Source organism: Arachis duranensis, chromosome 5 (assembly GCF_000817695.3).
Source record: "Arachis duranensis cultivar V14167 chromosome 5, aradu.V14167.gnm2.J7QH, whole genome shotgun sequence".
Classification (NCBI taxonomy): Eukaryota; Viridiplantae; Streptophyta; class Magnoliopsida; order Fabales; family Fabaceae; genus Arachis; species Arachis duranensis.
In genome coordinates, this window is record NC_029776.3 from 60386558 (window position 1) to 60408521 (window position 21964).

The 21964-nt window shown below is 36.9% G+C and overlaps 1 protein-coding gene across 1 annotated transcript; it reads right to left on the reverse strand.

Annotated features, from left to right (window-relative positions):
- Window positions 1-14069: 14069 nt before the first annotated feature.
- LOC107489470 (14-3-3-like protein GF14 iota) lies at window positions 14070-19494 on the reverse strand. Its single transcript, XM_052261730.1, has 7 exons — window positions 19422-19494; window positions 18105-18411; window positions 17682-17769; window positions 17457-17566; window positions 17216-17364; window positions 16891-16937; window positions 14070-14183 (listed from the first exon to the last, which is right to left on the reverse strand). The coding sequence occupies exons 1-7, from the start codon at window positions 19492-19494 to the stop codon at window positions 14070-14072; spliced, it is 888 nt and encodes a 295-aa protein (XP_052117690.1).
- Window positions 19495-21964: the final 2470 nt, after the last annotated feature.

Sequence of the window (21964 nt, forward strand, 5' to 3'; positions counted from 1 at the left end):
TTGACTAACATCAATTCATGAAAACTTGCATCTCTGATCCCTAATGATCCTCTCCATCATTAATTCTTATTTCTTTTGCTTCTAGTTATTTGACTTACCCATAACCCAATTCCCTTCTACATTCTGTCAATTTACTATTCTTGTTATCTATATTCTGTTCCTTTAGTTCTTGCTATTTACTCTTATGTTCTTTAAATTTCTGCAACCTTTAATTCCTTGCAATTTATCTTTGATGTCATTTAAGTTTCTTGCATTTTAAGTTTCCGTTATTTACTTTCATTTTATTTCTCTCTTCTAGTTCTTTAAATTCTTTGCCATTTAAATTCTTGCAATTATGTTCAAAAATCACAAACCTCATGAAATCAAAACCATGTTTGCTTGACTAAATTTACCATTAACTAAAGTTGCTTAATCTACCAATCTCCGTGGGATCGACCTCACTCTTAGTGAGTTTTATTACTTGATGCGACCCGGTATACTTGCCGGTTGTACGTGAAATCCTAATTTTTACGTATCAGAGATATTCGACGGAGGTGAACTGGTGTTTTATATTCAAGTCGGCCACTAGTTTTCTGAAGCCTGCATCTGTGAATTGGGTGCCATTGTCTGTGGTGATAGAGTATGGTACCCCGAACCTCGTAATAATGTTCCTATATAGGAATTTCCGGCTTCTTTGGGCAGTGGCGTTGGCTAGGGGTTCTCCCTCGATCTATTTTGTGAAATAGTTTACTTCTACTATGAGGAATTTTACTTGTCCGATCCCTGTAGGAAGGGTCCGAGAAGGTCGAGTCCCCATTTTGCAAATGGCCAGGGTGAGGTCACGCTGATGAGTTTTTCCGGCGGGGCGATATGAAAGTTGGCATGCTTCTGATATGGTGGACATATCTTTACAAATTCAGTAGCTTCCTTTCGTAGAGTTGGCCAATAGAATCCCGCCCAGAGTACCTTTTTGGTGAAAGCTTGCGCTCCGAGATGATTGCCACAAATGCCGCTGTGTACTTCCTCCAAGACTTCCTTTGTATTGGAGGTCGGTACGTATTTTAACAATGGTGCTGAGATTCCTCTTTTGTATAGGGTGTTGTTTATGATAGTGTAGTACTGTGCCTCCCTTTTTAACCTCTTTACCTCCTTTTCATCTGTAGGGAGCACTTCTGTTTTGAGGTAGTTAATTATGGGGGTCATTCATCCTTGATCCCAACCTGTTATGGCTAGGATTTTTTCTTCTTCTGATATTGATGGGTTCTGCAGTATTTCCTGGATGAGGCTTCTATTGTTGTCCCCTGGTTTGGTGCTGGCTAGTTTTGAGAGTGTGTCAGCTCGGGCATTTTGCTCCCGGGGTATATGGCAGATCCTATATTCCCGGAGTTGTCCGAGCTGTTCTTTGGTTTTATCCAAATATTTTTTCATGGTAGGATCTTTGGCTTGGTAGCTTCCCGTTATTTGTGAGGTAATAACTTGTGAGTCACTGTAGATGTTGAGTTTCTGAGCTCCAACCTCCCTAGCCATCTTCAAACCATGATTATCATCTTACAACCATGAAAAGGGCAACAACAATGAAGATAAACTACAAGGTGGTAAAGTTCCTTTCTCCTCTTACATTTTCCAGCACTTTAAATTACATGATTGTCTTCTATTTTCTTTGTATGCATGTGTGATTACTCCTTGTGAATAAGCATAATTTGATAATTGATTTGTAACATGTTGCTGTGATATCATGATTATCATCTTGAGTTTTACTTGCACCCAATCTCTTTATGAATGCAACAAAGAAATCATTCTTTTGAAAGAAAAATGTTGAAGAATTTTATAAATCGTGGGGCAAACAAAAGATTAAGAGGAGTGGAGGTTCTGATTGTATGCTTGTGTATTGAGGTTGCATGTTTGTGAAAACTGCATGGGAGCTCATAGACAGGAAATGAAGTTTAGAGAAGTATTATGGAATTTCTCAAACATCTATTGATCCAAGAAGCAGTAACAAAAGAAAACAAAAGAAAAAGAAAAAAAAAACAAAGAACAAGCCCAAGGCTCTGAGCACCAATACTAGGAATAAAAAGAAAGAAACAAGAACTCAAAGAGTTATTGTCCTAGTTAAATGCTTGTGGTAGATTTGTATCAAAGAAAGAGGCTTGAGCAAGTAAATCCTAAGGGGTGCTTCAACACCTAATACCTTAGACCAACAGGTTTGGGAGTATTGATTGAAAGCTTATCTTAAAAAGCCGCTTTGATACATGATACCTAGAGTCGAGGCCAAGATACAAAAAGAAAAGAAAAATGCTAGAAAATAAGTGTTGCTTCAAGGTGACAATCTATAAAGAGATTTCCATAATATCATTTGAATGAAAGTCCTAAGATCTAAGACTTCCAAAATGTAAGGACTAATGAGCACTGGAATCCTTGCATAAGCATACAAATTAGAGTTCACCCCACTGCCACTTAGTCACTTCACCCACTAAGGCATCATAAGCAATTCTTCAATACATTCCAATTAAAGAGAATTCTTTGTGCATAGTTCTTTTCTTGCTTGGGGACAAGCAAGCTTTAAGTTTGGGGTTGTGATGCCAGGGCATCTTGGCTAGTTTTACTAGCCATTTTTTGTATGCTTTTAGGTTGGTTTCAGGCATTTTGTTAGTAAATAAGCAAGTATTTGGTTGAAAATGCAATCATACCATGATTCAAGCAAACATTGTGAATTTTGAATGATTTCATGAGAATTATGCATAAATTGAATGATAAATTGGATGATGCATGATCCCATGATTAAGAGCAAGACATTGATGCACTTTGTTTGATTGATTTCAGGCCAAAAGAAGAAGAGAAGAGCCACGTTAGTGGCTACGTAAGTAACTAACGTGGGAACTAACGTGGAAGGAAGGAAAGCCCCAACGTTAGTGAGAAAAGTTAGTGGCATTAACTTTGAAGAAGGAGAGCATGGAACGTTAGTGGAAAAGATGAACGCCACTAACGTTTGCGAAGCAAAGAAGGCCTACATTAGCTTCCACGTTAACTACATTAACGTGGAAGGAAAGGGGTATATGCCAACGTTAGTGAAAAAAGTGAGTGCCACTAACGTTGGTGAAGCAAAAAGACCCACGTTAACTAAGTTAACGTGGTAGTTAACGTGGAAGGAAAGGGAGATGCCAACGTTATTGGAAAAAGTGAGTGCCACTAACGTTGGTGAGGCAAAAAAAGACCTACGTTAACTTCTATGTTAACTAAGTTAACGTGGAAGTTAACGTAGGCAAAAGTCCCACCTGGCAGCCTGGCCATGCCTTCTTCAAACACGCATAACTTGAGCCACAAAGCTCTAAATGAGGTGATTCCAGTGGCATTGGAAAGTAGGATTCTAGAGCTTTCCAAGCATATATGGCACTACATGATTGACACTACATTTGAGAGAGAAAACCTGCCCCGAAAGTGCAAAGATGAACATGGTATCAACCTGTAGTAAGGCCAACTGACCTCTTCACCTTCCAAGAAGTGTAACTCGAGTTGTAGAGCTCCAAATGATGCGCTTACAAAGGCGTTGGAAAGTAGACATCCAAAGATTTCCAAAAATATATAATAGTATGGAGTGGACATTGATTTTGAGCTCCAGAACCTGGAAATATTAAGCCCTTGGTCGCTAGCGTTATCGGGACTCACGTTTTCCATTAACGCTAGCGACTATGCCAGCGACCATGTCCACTTCAAAGGAGCATAACTTAAGTTATAGAGATCCAATTGAGGTGATTTCAGTTGCGTTAGAAAGCTGACATTCAGAGCTTTCCAATGATATATAATACTTAATAGTGGGCATCAAATTGGAGCACAAACAAGAGGCATCTTTTAAGCCCCAAAAACACCAACTGGGCAGCAAGTGCAACGTTAGCCACAATAACTTTAGCACTAACGCCACACTTGTAGCATTAGTGTGGCTAACTTTAGCACTAACTTTAGCACCTGGACCTCAACTTGATTCACTTCTCTTTCAAGGACCACCCAACCTCATCCAAGCAAGCCCACAAGTGTCAACCAATCAAGGCCACAAGAAGCATCTAGAATAGGAATTTTCATTTAATTGTAATTTGCTTTTAATTTCATTTTGTAATTTAGGAGAGCCTATATAAAGACCTTAGTTTTTAATTTGAAAGGGGGCTGGACTGAGGCTGGAAATTGGGGATTGAAGAGGGGTATTCGGACTCCCTCCCCTCACACTCTTTTCATTCTCTTTCTTTTCTTTGTACTTTTCATTTATGAATTTTGAAATTGTCATTTTAGTTTTAATCTTCATCTTTACTTTTCTGCACTTTCTTTCTTTTCTATTTTGGTAGAGCAATGATCAACTAACCATTGGGTTAGAGAGCTCTATTGTGATTCAATGGATCAATTGTAGTTCTTATTCTTCTTCTTCTTTCTTTTCTCTTGATTTTACTAGAGAGCTATCGATCTTAATTCAATTGGGTAACTGTCTTGGGAGAGAAATTGCTCATACTTGGATCTCTTCGGAACCTTGGAAGAGGAATAAAGAGATCATGCTAGAAATGCTCTCTCATGCTGGACCAAATTGGGTTTGGATGGATATGTGACTATAATCCTACCAACTTGATTTGGGAATGCATGTGGTATAATCAGTGACCATACTTCATCTCTTCTCGTGAGCAATTGATTAAGGAATTGGCTATTGATCAAGATTTGAGAGATTGGATTACCAAGGAATTGGAATTCGATCAATTAAGATTGCCAAGGAGATCAATGAATGCATTGATTGAAGAAGAGATGAAAATAAATTTGATCCAGAGAATGTAACATCTCCTAAGCCCAATGAACTCCCATTTCTGATCTTACTTATTCTCTTTAATTTCTGCCATTTACTTTTATGAGTTGCCATTTTACTCTTCTGCACTTTATAGCTTTTCTTTACTTATATGCCATTTACATTGCCTTGCTACTTATCACTCCAATATGATCCATCTAACTAGGATAATCAATTAATCATTGTTTGCTTAATCCGTTAATCTCTGTGGGATTTGACCTCACTCTACTGTGAGTTTTGCTTGACGACAATTCGGTACACTTGCCGAAGGGAAATTTGTTGAGAGACAAGTTTTCACACATCAAGACTGACTTCGTTAGGTCGATCTCTTCTAAGTTGTTTTTGTAATCCTCTTTCTTGGACCTTTGTTAGGTCTCTTTCAGGGATTACTTTTACAACTTGTCTTGTAGGGGACCGACTTCGTTAGGTCGATCTCTTCTAAGTTGTTTTTGCAATCCTCTTTCTTGGACCTTCGTTAGGTCTCTTTCAGGGATTACTTTTATAACTTGTCTTGTAGGAGACCGACTTCGTTAGGTCGATCTGTTGCTTTATAATCGGACGATGAAGGCTTCATATTAATGCGTCTTGGGGATTTGTAGAATATCTAAAATGTATTTTATTTAAAGGAAGTGCAACTATATATATATATAGGCGGGAGTTTTTCGTACCCTTAAGTCTCAATCTTGACGCCTCATTAAAAAACCTTTTCAGGAAAAAGAGTGCATCTTGAGAACCTTCTTAGGTTACAGGCATTCCATGATCTGGGGAGTTCCCGTCCCTTAAGTTCGGACAGTCTGTAGTAGCCCTTGCCAAGTACTTCTGTGACTCGGTATGGTCCTTTTCAGTTAGCTGCCAGCTTTCCTTCTCCGAGTCGAGTTGTTCCAATATCATTTCGGATTAAGATGAGATCATTCTCCGTGAAATCTCTTGGCACTACCTTTTGATTATACCTGGAAGCCATTCGCCGTTTTAGTGCTTTTTCTCTAATCCGAGCTCTTTATTGGATTTCTGGAAGTAGGTCGAGCTCTTCTCTTTGAAGTTGAGAATTGGTTTGTTCATTGTAGTGGACTACTCAGGGAGATCCTTCTTCGACCTCTATTGGAATCTTTGCCTCCACTACGTATGTTAATCGAAATGGTGATTCGTTTGTGGTAGAATGGGGGGTTGTTCAATACGCCCATAGGACTTGTGGAAGTTCCTCGGCCCAAGCCTCCTTTGCTTCTTGCAGTCTCCATTTCAGTCCAGCCAATATGTCTTTGTTGGCCGCTTCGGCTTGTCCATTGGCTTGGGGATGTTCGACGGAGGTGAACTGGTGTTTTATATTCAAATCGGCCACTAGTTTTCTGAAGCCTGCATCTGTGAATTGGGTGCCGTTGTCTGTGGTGATGGAGTATGGTACCCCGAACCTCGTAATAATGTCCCTATATAGGAATTTCCGGCTTCTTTGGGCAGTGGCGTTGGCTAGGGGTTCTGCCTCGATCTATTTTGTGAAATAGTCTACTTCTACTATGAGAAATTTTACTTGTCCGATCCCTGTAGGAAGGATCCGAGAAGGTCGAGTCCCCATTTTGCAAATGGCCAGGGTGAGGTCACGCTGATGAGTTTTTCCGGCGGGGCGATATGAAAGTTGGCATGCTTCTGACATGATGGACATGTCTTTACAAATTCAGTAGCTTCCTTTCGTAGAGTTGGCCAATAGAATCCCGCCCAGAGTACCTTTTTGGTGAAAGCTTGCGCTCCGAGATGATTGCCACAAATGCCGCTGTGTACTTCCTCCAAGACTTCCTTTGTATTAGAGGTCGGTACGTATTTTAACAATGGTGATGAGATTCCTCTTTTGTATAGGGTGTTGTTTATGATAGTGTAGTACTGTGCCTCCCTTTTTAACCTCTTTACCTCCTTTTCATCTGTAGGGAGCACTTCTGTTTTGAGGTAGTTAATTATGGGGGTCATCCATCCTTGATCCTGACCTGTTATGGCTAGGATTTTTTCTTCTTCCGATATTGATGGGTTCTGCAGTATTTCCTGGATGAGGCTTCTATTGTTGTCCCCTGGTTTGGTGCTGGCTAGTTTTGAGAGTGTGTCAGCTCGGGCATTTTGCTCGCGGGGTATGTGGCAGATCCTATATTCCCGGAGTTGTCCGAGCTGATCTTTGGTTTTATCCAAATATTTTTTCATGGTAGGATCTTTGGCTTGGTAGCTTCCCGTTATTTGTGAGGTAATGACTTGTGAGTTACTGTAGATGTTGAGTTTCTGAGCTCCAACCTCCCTAGCCATCTTCAAACCAGCTAATAATGCTTCGTATTCCGCCTGGTTGTTTGAGGCCGGGAATTCAAATTTCAGGGAAAGCTCAAGTTGAGTTCCTTGGTTGCTTTCGTTATCACACCTGCACCGCTTCCGGTTTTATTCGAGGAACGGTCCACGTATATGTTCCACACTATAGGGATTTCCGTGGTGTCTGTGAATTCTGCGATGAAGTCGGCTAGGTATTGTGATTTAATGGCTGTCCGCGCCTCGTGTTGGAGGTCAAACTCAGACAACTCAATTGTCCACTGTAGGATTCTTCCTGCTAGATCTGTTTTCTGCAATTTCCCTTTTATGGGCTGGTTGGTCCGAACTTTAATGGTGTGCGCTTGGAAGTATGGGCGAAGTCGTCGGGATGTGAGTATCAGAGCGTAGGCAAACTTCTCTATTTTCTGGTAGTTCAGCTCTGACTCTGTAGTGCTTTACTAATGAAGTAGACGGGTTGTTATCCTCCTTCATCTTCTCTAATTAGTGTTGAGGCTATTGCTTGACTTCCTACTGCGAGGTACAGTATGAGTAGTTCTCCCTCTTGTGGTCGAGATAGGATAGGGGGCTGTCCCAAGAATTCTTTGAAGTTTCGGAAGGCTTGTTCACATTCCGTTGTCCACTCGAAGTTCTTTCCCTTCCTTAAGGTAGCATAGAAGGGGAGGGATCTTATTGCTGACCCTGCTAGGAATCTGGACAAGGCCGCCAATCTCCCATTGAGTTGTTGTACCTCTTTGACGCAGGTTGGGCTTTTCATGTTGAGTATGGCCTGGCATTTATCTGGATTTGCCTCGATTCCTCTTTGTGTGAGCATAAAGCCCAAGAATTTACCTGCTTCCACTGCGAAGGTGCATTTAGCCGGGTTGAGTCGCATGCCGTGCTTCCGTATGGTGTTGAACACTTGAACCAAGTCGGTTAGTAATATTTCTTCACTTTGTGTCTTTATCAACATGTCATCCATATAGACCTCCATGATTTTTCCGATGTGGTCTGAGAAGACTTTATTCATTAGCCTTTGATAAGTGGCTACCGTGTTCTTAAGGCCGAAAGGCATTATGATGTAGCAATAATTTGCTTTTGGTGTGAGAAACGAGGTTTTTTCTTGATCCGGTAGATATATTGGGATCTGGTTGTACCTTGAGTATGCGTCCATGAACGAGAGATACTTATATCTCGATGAGGCATCTACTAGAGCGTCGATGCTTGAGAGTGGATAAGGGTCTTTTGGGTAGGCTTTGTTGAGGTCGGTGTAGTCGGTGCACATTCGCCACTTCCCGTTTGACTTTCTCACCAAGAAAATGTTTGCTAGCCATAGTGGGTATTTAACTTCTCTTATGAACCCTGCCTCTAGTAGTGCTCGTACTTGTTCTTCTACAGCCTGAGACCGTTCTGGCCCGAGTTTTCTTCGTCTTTGTTGTACCGGCCGGGATCCTGGGTAAACTGCCAACTTGTGGCTCATTAGTTTGGGATCTATGCCTGGCATGTCGGCAGCTTTCCATGCGAAGAGATCAACATTATCTCGTAGGAACTGTATTAGTGATTCCTTTGCGTCTCCTTTCAGGATCGTGCCAATATTCGTTGTTTTATCCAAGGTATCTCCAATCTGGACTCTTTCTATTTCCCCTTCGGGTCATGGGCGGAGTTCTTCCCGTCTCTGAACTTCGCCGAGTTCGATTGTGTGGAAATCTTCTCCTTCGCCTCGGAGGTTTAGGCTTTCGTTATAACAGCGACGCGCCATCTTTTGATCTGCTTTTATTGTAGCTATCCCTTCTGCTGTTGGGAATTTCATACATAGATGTGGAGTTGAAACTATTGCTCCGAGTTGATTTAACATTGTCCGACCTATTAAGGCATTGTAGGCTGAGCTTACGTCGACCACGATATAGTCTATCTTGAGTGTTCTGGATTGGTTCCCCTTTTCGAAGGTTGTATGTAAAGATACGCATCCCAGTGGCTGTACTAGGGTATCCCCAAGTCCGAACAGGCTGTTCAGGTATGCTCTTAGCTCCTTTTCTTCTAAGTCGAGCTTGTCGAAGGCAGTTTTGAATAACATGTTGGTGGAGCTTCCTTGGTCAATAAATGTACGGTGGAGGTTGGCGTTTGCCAATATAATTGTGATGACCATGGGGTCGTCTTGTCCTGAGATGATTCCGGATGCATCTTCTTTGGTAAACGTGATTGCTGGGATGTTTGGCGCCTCCTTCTTTCCTTTGACATGGTATACTTCTTTGAGGTGTCGCTTGCGGGATGATTTGGAGATTCCTCCTCCAGCAAATCCGTCCGACATCTTCATCCCTTCTTCTTTTTCTTGGTTCTTCGTCCCGATTGGCCAAGAACCGATCTAGTTTTCCTTCCCTTACTAATTTCTCTACGACATTTTTCAGGTCAAAGCATTCGTTGGTGGAATGTCCTCGGACTCGATGATACTCACAGTATTCGTTCCGATTTCCTCCTCCCCTTTTGCCTTTGAGTGGCCGAGCTGGGGGTATTTTTTCCGTATGGCAGAATTCTTTGTAAACATCTACCAAGGATACCCTAAGAGGGGTGTAGTTATGATATTTTTTTATTTTCTCCCCGGAGCGATCTTCTTTTTTCTTGGATTCTTTATCTTTATCTCGGTAGGCAAAACCGAACCTCGAGGCTTCCCCAAGTCGAGAATTCTCCTCCATGTTGATGTACTTCTACGCCCGTTCTTGTACTTCGTCTAGGGATGCTGGGTACTTCTTTGATATAGATTGGCTAAATAGTCCTTCTCGTAGGCCATTTATGAGGCCCACGATGGCAGCTTCTGTTGGTAGTCTTTGTATGTCCATGCATGTTTTGTTGAATCTTTCCATGTAGTTACGAAGACTCTCCTGATCTCCTTGCTTGATTCCTAGTAGGCTGGTTGCGTGTTTGGCTTTGTCCTTTTGTATGGAAAATCTGGCCAGGAAATTTTTGGCCAGGTCGTCGAAACTCGAGATGGATTTTGGAGGTAGGTTGTCGAACCATCTAATGGCTGTCTTGGTAAGAGTTGTTGGAAAGGCTTTGCAGCGAACTGCATCTGTGAAGTCAGTGAGGTACATCCTACTTCTGAAGTTGCTCAGATGGTGGTTGGGGTCTGAGGTGCCGTCATACAGAGTCATATCCGAAAGTTTGAAATCTTTTGGGATTTTGGTCTTCATAATTTCCCTGGTGAATGGATCTTGATCTTTGTGAGAGCTATCCTCTTGGGTGGATCGAGTAGCTTTAGTTTTGAGATCAGCTTCGAGTTTCATAAGCTTATCTTCTAATTCTCGACGCCGCCTTATCTCCCGATGTAGATCCTCTTCTTTTTCGCGTTGATGTTGGGCTTCTTTCTCAAGTTGCTTTAATCGATCTTGAAGTGCTTCTATCACACCCGGATTTGATGAATTTTTGTCTCCATTGGATTCCGGGGCATCTTTAAGTATAGCATCCATGTTCTTGTGCGGCGTTCTATCTTCCAAACCTGAGTCATGGTCGTTGTCATGGTTGTCCGCCATGGTGTTGGGATGACTTCCAGGGTCCTCGGCAACGGCGCCAATGTTCCGAGGGTTACCTGAAACTGTAGGTCGATCTCGGTCTAAATCTTCTGTGTTGGTCGGAGCCAATGTGTTCGGCAAGTGTATAGCGGCCGGAGCTGGTGTGTCTGACTTGTGGAACTGAAAGTGCTGCTGATCCTTCGTCCCCGGAGGGTGGGGGTACCTGCAAGGGACTCCGATGCTTAAGTTAGCAAGGGTATTAAGTAGTTATTAAATAGGATCAGAATCTGAGTTATACATGGGTGCTCCAGTGTATTTATAATGGTGAGATGTGGCTTCCTGTGGATAAGATAAGTTAGTTATCTTATCTTATCTTTATCTTATCTTCAAGTGAGGTTATCTTATCTTCAAGGAAACCGCCCTTCTCTTATAGGCTTAGGCTGCCTTAGGATTTGGGGCGTGTTCCTCTATTTGGGCCCTTTGTTTGGGCTTTCTTCGTGACTTAGCCGAGCTCTTTGAGAAGAGGTCGGATTGTCCTGACCTGAAGAGGTCGGTCGCTTTGTCTGTAGAACAACCCGGGTCGGACAACTCGACCCAGGATATGAACACATACCATATTTCTGTTGTATTTTTTAGATGCAGGTCGCAACCCACCTAATTGAGTTGTCTGGTTGGTGACAGGAGCGGAGGATCTGGATACTTCCTTTGACTCTCTTTTATTTATTTGTATATTTCTCTCACTTTTGTATTTTTATTTTGACCTAGAGGCTTGTATTTGAGAGAGAAAAAAAACTTGTATAAGCTAGTTTAAACTTCAGTTTCCTTTTGTCGGTATATTTGGCTAGTCGGCTTAAATTTTGCGAGTCGTGGCTAGTTTTTTGTGATATTACACTATTATACTATTATCCTTGCTTATATCACACTTGTTTCTTATGCTTTAAGTTAGACGCTTTGTTAGTTCGTTTTGCACTTTTGAATCCTATTTTTGAGTTATATCCTTCATCAGGCTTCTAGATAATATTATTCCTTCTATATATCATATGTATGATCTTAGAACTGTCGTAATCCTTGATTAATCTTTGCTTTACGACGTGAGGTAAACTTACGCTAATTGGGGTGTTACAATCGGCAACTATGATTTCATATTTACTCTCAGTCTCCCGACCTATACACAACCTATGATGCCTATGAAAGGTCTTGGCGTACTCGTTATCGATAACAGGAACGATAGAAAGAACGGATATATCTACCCAGGTTAGGTCGGATGGAACTTTAGATGACATGTTGAGAATTACTGAACGAGACATAAAAGTTATATGTACAATATAACAAAAGAAAAAGCATCACTACAAGTCGGAAGGCCAGCCAAAACAATGTAAACAAGCAGACATAGTTGCAAGAGGTCGGGTCATTTTCAACAACACAAAAGAACAGTATAATTCTTATAACTTCTTGTGCACATAACAAACAAACCACATTATCAAATATGGAAATGGTGCCATCTTCAATAGATAAAACAACACCATTTGGGGGCACCACAAAGCAAAATCAGCAAAACCTTATATTTAAATTTATAGCAATAGGATAGATTTCTCATAACAAAGAATATAAAATCATCAAACCAAACAGTAAAGTAGCATCAAAAATAATTTTTAACAAAAATCAAAGAGGCAGTACCATAAGCACACCAAAACATTAATGCAGGGAATAAAGAAAACACAAAAATGAAGACCAACCTTGCTTAAAAGTGAAACAAAGCGCACACAAGCTGCAAAAGTATGAACCTTTCTCTCAAAGAAAGCACGAGAAAAACCTTTAGTCTCAAGATAGAGAAATCTTGAAAGCAGGAAAAGTTGCAGTAAGAAGCTGAAAAGATTGAAAAAGGGAGATTGATGAGTGAAAATGTTTCAGAAAGAAGAAAAACGAAGAAAAAGAAAGGAGTTTGGGTATTTATAAGATACAAGGGGAAAAAGAGTAATTTCGTAACTACTTCTTTATGGTGCAAGGTAACCGTAGAATAACGTGTACAACACTACGAAAAGGCATAACACTTCAAATTTTAAAACACGTCAAGTACCCGACCTAGCTCTAAGAAAGGCAGTGTGGATGACCCGATGTACTAACCTACAAGAAACCAGTCTAATCTACAAATTCTCGAGTCCGACCTGATAAAGCTTAAACTCAAGCAGGGGTACTGTTCATACCCTGGCCCAAACACACAGTCAGGTCAAAGTCCATTCAAAGAGATCTGGCCTCATCTACACCTACTCGACCTCACAGAGGTCGAGTGCGATGATAGCAGTTTAGCCCTACTTATCTAAAATAAGTAACTAACCCATAAAATATCTCCCGTTTATCTAGAAGAAAGATCTCAACAACTTTTCTAGAAAAAGGGAATGGTTATCCACCATCAAAAGTGGAACTATACTAAAAAGTGGTTATCTATTCTACTATAAATACACTGACATTCTCAGTTATATTTAGAACCCAATCAACTAAAAACTTGGTTAAACCCTTGCTAACTTAAGCATTGGAGTCCTTTGTAGGTACCACCCCCACTTCCTCACGGGAACTCAAACGTGCCACCTTGATACCAGAAGAAGTCGGACGCTGCCTCAAAAGTAGTTTGGACCTTACGTTCAGGTCCAAATAAAACTCAGTTTCAGATAACCCTCAGAACAATAAGTAATTTGAAAACCATAAACTTTTAAGTCTTTCACGGTGACTCTTCTATAAACAATACATCAAATGTATCTATTTTAATTTCTAATACATAAAAACACCAATCCATTTCCTTCTCCATCATATTTGTAAACTAACAAATACACATAAATCAAAAAACACAAATACGCAAACAATTCATGTATAAATCAAATAGAAAAGAATTACAAATAATGCAACACAACAATATAAGGCACACCCAAATAGTTCATACAAATACATATGATGCATGCCTATCCTAAGCAGGCTAGCTCACATGTCAGTTGACTATCCGCAATCAACATTACATGGGTACAAGTCCCATATATGGTTTTCCAAATGCATACTACTGTCTGCATATGTAATATGGCTTAAGCTATATCTGCGAGACATTTAACAAGCATTTGCAAAGCTTGACCTTATAATTATGCGTACATTTGGTAAAAAGCGTATAACAGTCAGTGAGCATCCTTACATATAGTCAAGCACTGAGCAAGCTGGACAAAACTCTCGACTTTACGAGGCATATAATCTTTCATTATCTTCAGTCACGTTCATCACTCTTAGGATCAAGGCATTTAGTCTATAGATATTCAAACCTTTTTAGCATGCAATTATGGTAAAATCTCCTTTTTCATCATTCATCAGAATAAACCCCAGAATTAAAAGCATTAACTTTACCACTAATCAATCACAATTAATTGTAAATCATCCAAACCAATAATTTCACTTCTTTACAACATGGGAATATTAATAAAATCAATTATTTTTCTAGAAAAAAATATTTAACTCTTTCTTTTAAATTTCTAAAAAAATCGGATATAAACTCCTCTAAAATTAGGCTTCACCACCCTTTTAAGAATTTCCTCAATCTCAGCAATCTTCCAATCCTTTTTCAATTGTTTCCAATCCACAAGATGCTGAATATCAATATCAATATGCTTTATCCTTATATTCATAGTCAACTTTATCATTCATCAACCAAATTTATCATGATATTATATCATCATTTTATTATGTCAAAACCGTCGTTATCATTTACAATCATCTTCATCATAATCATCATATTCATCAATCTTTTACAATTGTTCTTATTAAAATCAGTTGACACAATGATTCTTACATTATTTCTTCAAAATATCTAGAATTAAGATATCTAGAGTAACATAAAAATATTCTTTCCAGTTTTGTACTTTAAGTTGTACCAAAACATTACTGACAACCCATTCTTTCCTAAATTTATAACTAATTCCATACTTATTAGAATCCTTTCAAAATTTAACTAAAACAACTAAACTTAATTTAGTTTTCTCAGAATTTGATCCTATATGATTTTGATCATTGTAGAATAATTTATACACTCACGAATTTATTGTATTAGTTAAGAAATCAGATTAAGAAATTGGTTTGGCAATCAAATTTCAATCGTGCTTATTTAATTCTACTATCATTTAAAATATACCAAATTTGATGGAGGTATAATAGACATCTTTAGCTTCAATACAAAATTGGTGCCATTCAAAAAAAGGTCTAAAGATTGAGCAATTGATGTTAATTCAAATTATGCAATAAACCATTATTTCAAAAATGAGCAATTTATATCAATCTATAACATTAATTACTTCAAAATATTTTTGGGTACCAAATCACGTGTCTTGGTTAAAGTTTAGCAAACTACATTATCCTTAAATAATGTGAAACAACTCAATCCTTCAACATTTCTCAAAGTCCAATCTTAACTTGTTATAACTTAATTTAACAACCAATGCAATGTCATCAAACATAACCAAAATTTCCAGCAAGCATTCATTCCCAAACAAGCAATATAAACTAACATTCAAAGGTGTATATTATCATCAAATAAAACCTATAATCACATGGATTCAATTAACATAAAAACCAACCACAAGCAAGATTCAATCACACAAACAAGACAATTAATCAACCAATTTGCAATGATTTACTAAACTTTTATAGGCATTCATAAAAATGCACTAACAACACAGCAGTTTCATCTTCCATAATCACCCAGCATTAGTGGCATCAGTAATAACCTCTAAACAGAACCAACAGCTACCTCAGCGGTTTCATGGCAACTTTAACACCAATATTCAAGATAGTTGCACTAGCAGAACAAGAGAAGCAAGGTAGCAGTACTGGCAGTTTTGGGAAGCTTCAACAGTAATTGTAGGAGCAATGAGGTTTAGTTATCATGGAAGCAATAGCAATGACTTTCATACAGCATAGGGTAGAGGCAGCAAAGTCCACATTAAAAATAAAAGTAGTCTTCTCTTGTTTACATATAATGAAATAGTTTCTAAAAATAAAAAGCTCAAACTAATAAAATAAATCATACATAATTCATGATTGGATTTTCAAATATATAAGATATTACAAACATTTTATCTCTGCAACATGAGAAAATATGTCAACAACGAAAAACTGTGTTTCTCAAAAATATGTCAACAAAGTCGTTGTCCATCAGGCTTTTCAACAAATTTAAAGGTAAACATAGGATGAGAAATAATTTGATCCGATATTAAGTGTATGAGATAGTTAGAGTGATTAGTTAGTTGTTGATAAGCTTTGTATTGCTGTTAGCACAGGTAGTTCGAATTAGCGCCAATAGTTCTACTCATGTATATAAGTGAGGCAAAGCTCACTTTCTTAATACACAAAATAATAGATGACATAAATTCTCAACTCTCTCTCCTTTGCAATGTTTAGTTTCTTCGTCATTCATTGTAGCTCAAATGCTTTCAATATAAGACATGATAAATTCTTATCCAATTTTAGTAAATAGAACTGGTACTTTAAATTTTGTAAGAATAGTGTAGAAATACTTATTATAAATAAAAAAATAGAATTTCGCTAATGTGTGTCTTTCACGCGTTAAAATAATTATTAGCCAAGGTCTTTTGACATTTTATTTAAATACATGCAAAACATTGAAAACTTGAACTTTGTATATTTTCTATAAGAACTTTTTCAATTGATAACGTTAATAGATATCCCTAAGAAAAGATGCAATTTATCTGTTTATTATTCATTATTGCTCATCCCAGTGGACTAAACGAAAAAAGTTTATAAGAGTTCATGTTATGAACTTTAAGTATAAAGCAAGTGATACTAAACCTAAATCTTAATCAAATCATTGTGTGTGTGGTAAAGACACCTGCTAAATGGATCATTCCGAATGAAAAGCGTTATAAACAGAATCGATTTAGAAGTGAGGAAAGAAAAGGACGAGGCTAGGTTTTTCATTGCTTGAATCGATCATTTTAATTAAAATATATAAGGCAATGAAAAGAAAGTTTGAAGGACAAAAAAAAAACAAAGCAAGCGCAGATCTTCTGTCTTGGTTAGACGCCAAGAGAACACAAAGTTCATAACCAGTCCATATAATCCAGTCCGAACCTATGGCAAGAAAATCTAAAATTTGTTCCCTTGCAGAGTACCTTGGATATCTGACTATCCTGGCGTCAAAGCCATAGATGAAGACGACCCTTGTCAATGCTGCCAAAAAAAATGCCATGTTTCAACTACTAAAATTCCTTTTTTACAATGAAATAGAAAATCATGCTAATGTATATAAAATATATAAGTCAAAAGTCATCATACATTTACCTCAGTCTCAGTAGGTTTGGCTTCTTCAGCTTTTACGTTATCCTCACCTACACAAGAGCATTAACAATATTCACAAGTTCAAATTCCAAACTTCAAAGTACATTATTACTTCCTCCATTCAATATTGACAATCCTATTTTTTTGTTTGGATGCATACATCAAAATCAAGGTGCATCAAAAAACTCAAAATGAATGGTATCACAATATGGAATTGTAGGGATATTTACCTCAAACATCATTATTAAACAACAAATAGTATGACACTTAAGTAATTTTCAATGAATCAGCATAACCTCATTTTAGATTTTGATTGTCATCCCCATACCTCCATCCTCAGGTAAGTCGGAGGTCCAGAGAGTTAGGTTGTCTCTCAACAACTGCATGATCAAAGTGCTATCCTTGTATGATTCTTCACTCAATGTGTCCAATTCTGCAATTGCCTCGTCAAAAGCTTGTTTTGCTAAATGGCAAGCCCTGCAAGTTTTAGCAATGCATTGAGACAAACATAGAAGCACAAATGGTTCAATGATGGATTCATGAAGAATATAAGAGATCCAACAACTTACCTTTCAGGAGAGTTCATTATTTCATAATAAAACACAGAAAAGTTGAGTGCAAGTCCAAGACGGATTGGATGCGTTGGTGGAAGATCTGTGTTTGCAGTTGCTGAAGCAGCCTAAAAATTAAAGCATTTGCATACATCGAGACACAGTATAGTATACAAAAATATATGCAAGAACTCAATCATGAGTTCATAGCTAAACCTGAAATACAACAGATCAAGTACGTACTTCATATCCTTTGAGCGATTGCTCAGCTGCCTCTTTCCTTTCTTGGTCAGTTTTGAACTCTGCAAGATATCGAAAATAATCACCTTTCCTGCATCAAGCGGAGCTGGAAGAACATCAGCACTAAAGATTTGAAGCCCAAGTTATTTGATAGTAATTAGCCAGTGATATCACGATATAAACACAGGTGCCGACAAATACAATGACTCAACCTTTTATGACATTGGACACCCAATGAGAGCATATTAAACTCCCAAAAAAAGACAATTAAATCATCACTTTCGTGTAGATTATATCCTTATAAACTCTACTACAATAATACCTTATCTATTGAATTACAATGCAAAAAAGTAATCATATCTGCTCAAAAGAGAAGGAAACAATACATAACAAAAGACAATGGTTGCGATTACCAACATGACTCACATCTTATAGTAGAAAACATTAGCTTCTGCTGAGGTGGAAGAGGAAATCAGATGTTGGTCTATAATTGTGAGAATGTCATTGCAAATCTTTGAGAGTTCCTCCTCAACCTTTTGACAATAGCTCTTGATCAGCTTAACATTGTGCTCATTACCCTTAGACTCTTCCTTTTGCTCGATTGAGGACATTATGCGCCAAGAGGCTCTCCTTGCACCAATGACGTTTTTGTATCCAACTGATAGGAGATTCCTCTCTTCAACAGTTAGCTCAAGATCAAGTTTCGCTACTTTCTTCATGCATTCGACCATTTCTGCATCCATAATAAAGAAAAATAAGTTTCAGAGGAACACCTATGATCATCATATCTTAATCACGTGATGTGATTTGTAATAGTTTACAACATTGGATTTCGTTGCACATAATGCAAGATGCACTTTGAGGATCATTAAGCTCACAAGATGTATTAGCACTAATTCTGGCATTCTTTTTCAGCATCCTAAATTAGATATAATCTCACATAGGAAACTTTAAACGTGATTAGTTTTCACCTTATCAAATATAAAGTATAAACAAAAGGATATTAACAATAAGTAGGGTTCCTATATTTGAGGTAGAGCGTAGACATGGATAACTCATATGAATATAACTTTCTATTATACTATATGAGTGACTTTTGGGACAAATCCAATTAATGATGAGCCAAAATGATTGCAATGCAATGCTAGAAAAGCCATTTCGGTTTCAAATGTAGAAACTACATGCCAGTTCTTCCCTATCCAAACATCACAATCAAACAAGCAACAAGGCAATATTGAACACTAAATTTAACGAGAAACAATAGAAAATATTAATATAAAGATACAGAAAAACTGAAAAATTTTCCTTAAAAAAATTGACCAGCCATTCATATGCTTAAAATAACCCCACTCAAAATAACAACATCATCACTAGCAATAGTTTAATAACAATAGTAATAGTAATAAAGAGACACTAAAATTTATTGTTATCATATCATATTCTTATTGAAATCAAGAACGATTTTGGAATAAACAAAGTGGCCTAATCTGATTACACATCTAGGAATAGTCAAGTATATCATATTTGAAACCCAATATCATAAAAAGAAAAATAAATTCAAGTCTTTAGCATCTGAATCCTCATTTCCACCCAAACAAGAGCAACAAAATTAAAAATCAAGCAGGTCCAGGAAAAAAACTCAATAAACATATTTACGACAATGTCAACCCCAAAAAGAAAAACCCTCATAAAGGAAAAAATAACAGCACCAATAAAAATAAAATAAAATAATAAAACTGGGACCTTCATATCTCTCCGCTTGTTCAGCAAGTTTAGCCAAATAAACTTGGGTCTCTCTCTCCTTCTCCGTCGACATTGTTAACCAGAGAGAGATCACGAAAGAAGAGAAAAACAAAGAATAAAAGTAAGGGCCAAAGAAGAAGAAGGATGAGGATGAGATGGAGGAGAAAAAAGAGGGTGCGAAGAAGAAAGGAAAACAAGGGTGGAGAGGTTATATAGTGCCTAAAGATTGAGCATGTTGTCGGGGTCAAAGGAAGACCAAAATCTAGACCGTTGGATCCCTTAGTTTGAAAAGGGAAGCATGCAAATCGTCATCAAAACACAAAAGGGTAACTAAGAGTTGTACTTATACCCATGTAAGCTGTAGCTAAGCTATATTCTACTGTTTTTTTTTCTCTATTTAATTTGTCACTTTTGGTCTTTTGGATACTCTTGGTATGAACCAAGATTTTTATTCCTAAAAATATATAAATACTAGTGTAAAAGTCGAACTATGTCTGTGACAAATATTGTTTTATTATAAAAAATTTTTTATACTTATCTATTAATATTAATAGTTATTTTTTTAACTTAAAAGGGTTTTTATATATAAAAATTTATTCTGTAGTGTATAAGACTATTTTATTTTCTATTTCTAAAAGCAAAAAATTGTTATTTTTTAGTTTATATTAGTAAATTCTACTTAAATATAAAAATTGTTATGTTTGTGTGTTTAAATAAATATAGTTACACGATTCCTATTATACTATGCAAAAAAATTAAAATTTTATTCAAAATAGTGTATATTGTAATCACACAAACAATATAATAAAATGTGTATCATTTTAAAGAGGTTCCTATTTTAATGATGAAAGAAAAATAATTATATTAATTAAAATACAAATACTTAAAAAAATACTATTTATACACTAATACCTTGTCAAAACACAATGCAACAAAACAAATTTTTTGGTTTGCTGTTTTATAAATTTATGAATTCGCTCCATTATATAGTCTTTCTCAATCACATATTTAAATTAATATTTATTTGATTCAACCATTTGATATTAAAATGAAATGCCAATTTAAGTGTCACAAATATGATTTTTTTTAATTTAAAAAGGGTCTATTTAAATTCACATAAGATGTTTGAAGATAAAAGTATTGAGAAAAGAAGAATCCATAAAGATGTTACAAATTCTAAGGGCACAATGATTTGAATTCTCATGTTTTGAATGAAAATCTAAAAAAAAAAAGAAAGAAAGCACAATAACCATATATGAGATCCACTTTAATAACTAGAAACTCAATAACATTCATATTTTCAAATTCTCCATTATTGCTTAGCTCTCAATACTTCACCGTAGGTTGCTCAGATCTAATGTAAATAAAAATAACATCAGAAAAATAATTGTTTATCCAATCATATGAATATGCTTTTCATTTAAAAATGAGCCGCCATTTGAAACTTTGAAGAAAATGGTATGGAGATAGATAGAAAAAATAGATAACATAACTTGCAAGGATCGAGTAGTGACAAATCAAAATAGGTAATGCATCTTATAAAGCCTAAACATTCTATCATAAGTGTACAAAAAATGAACTTCTTGCAAGTTGCACAATTTACCTTTTTGTAAAGAATAGGAATAAAAAAAATATTAACAGATCTAAATAAAAGAACAAGTAGTAGTAAAATTGCATATGAAGAATATGATGCTAATCACCTACTTATTCTTGCATATAACCATATAAGTATGAGTGAATTCTGATAGATAAACATATGTCATTAGTTATACAACAATATCACATTTAGTAAAACAACAACTTGCCTTTATAATTTTTCTATTCAAAATTATTTCAACCACCCATGTGAATATATCAATTTTTTTTCTATTAGAAACCCAAAACTCTGAATGCTCTTTGATATTTTGTTTCAAACATACCAAAATTACAATGCAAACATTCTCAAGAATGTACTCCCAATAAGCAAACTAAATGGGCTTAAAATAAATTTCTTTTTCTTTTTTTTTTTGGGATGTATTTGAACAACTGATGCATAAATTTGAATCCATTCAGAGTAACTAAATTTTAGCTAGTAAAAACAACAGTTTCATCATTGTAAAATAAAAATATATATAAAGTGAAAAGGTTAGTAATCAAATACACAGCCCCATATGTTTCCTCCTTAGAACTGCTTTTGTGCCACCGTTTTCCTCTTCTTCTTGAGCTTGTGAAACCCAGTCACATAGTCCCTTCACAACCAAAACAAAATTTCCATTTTTATTAATATCATTATACACTTAAACTCTAAATCATAATCACATAAGTTGCAAACTTTTTCTGCACAAACAAAACTTTCAGGAAATCAAAACAAAAACAAAAATAAAATGGGCAGTCGCCTATTTTTCTTGACATAAGGAAGAAATAAAAAGGAATCATTAATAATTTTAAATACCTCATTCCTGGTCAAACTGAAACCACTTGTTGGATCTGGTTGAACAAATTGTGGAGGTGCCTCTTGTCGACCTCAAGGTCTAAATCTCCAATGTACAATGATGTCAAAATGA

What these genes read in the sequence shown, in the direction of transcription:
- LOC107489470 (XM_052261730.1), bottom strand. Translation starts at nt 19,494, where the DNA reads ATGTCGACGGAGAAGGAGAGAGAGACCCAAGTTTATTTGGCTAAACTT. An exon ending in ATAATGAACTCTCCTGAAAG is followed by an intron (nt 17,365 to 17,456) that starts GTAAGTTGTTGG and finishes TAAAACTTGCAG; the next exon opens with GGCTTGCCATTTAGCAAAAC. An exon ending in CGACTTACCTGAGGATGGAG is followed by an intron (nt 16,938 to 17,215) that starts GTATGGGGATGA and finishes GCTCTTGTGTAG; the next exon opens with GTGAGGATAACGTAAAAGCT.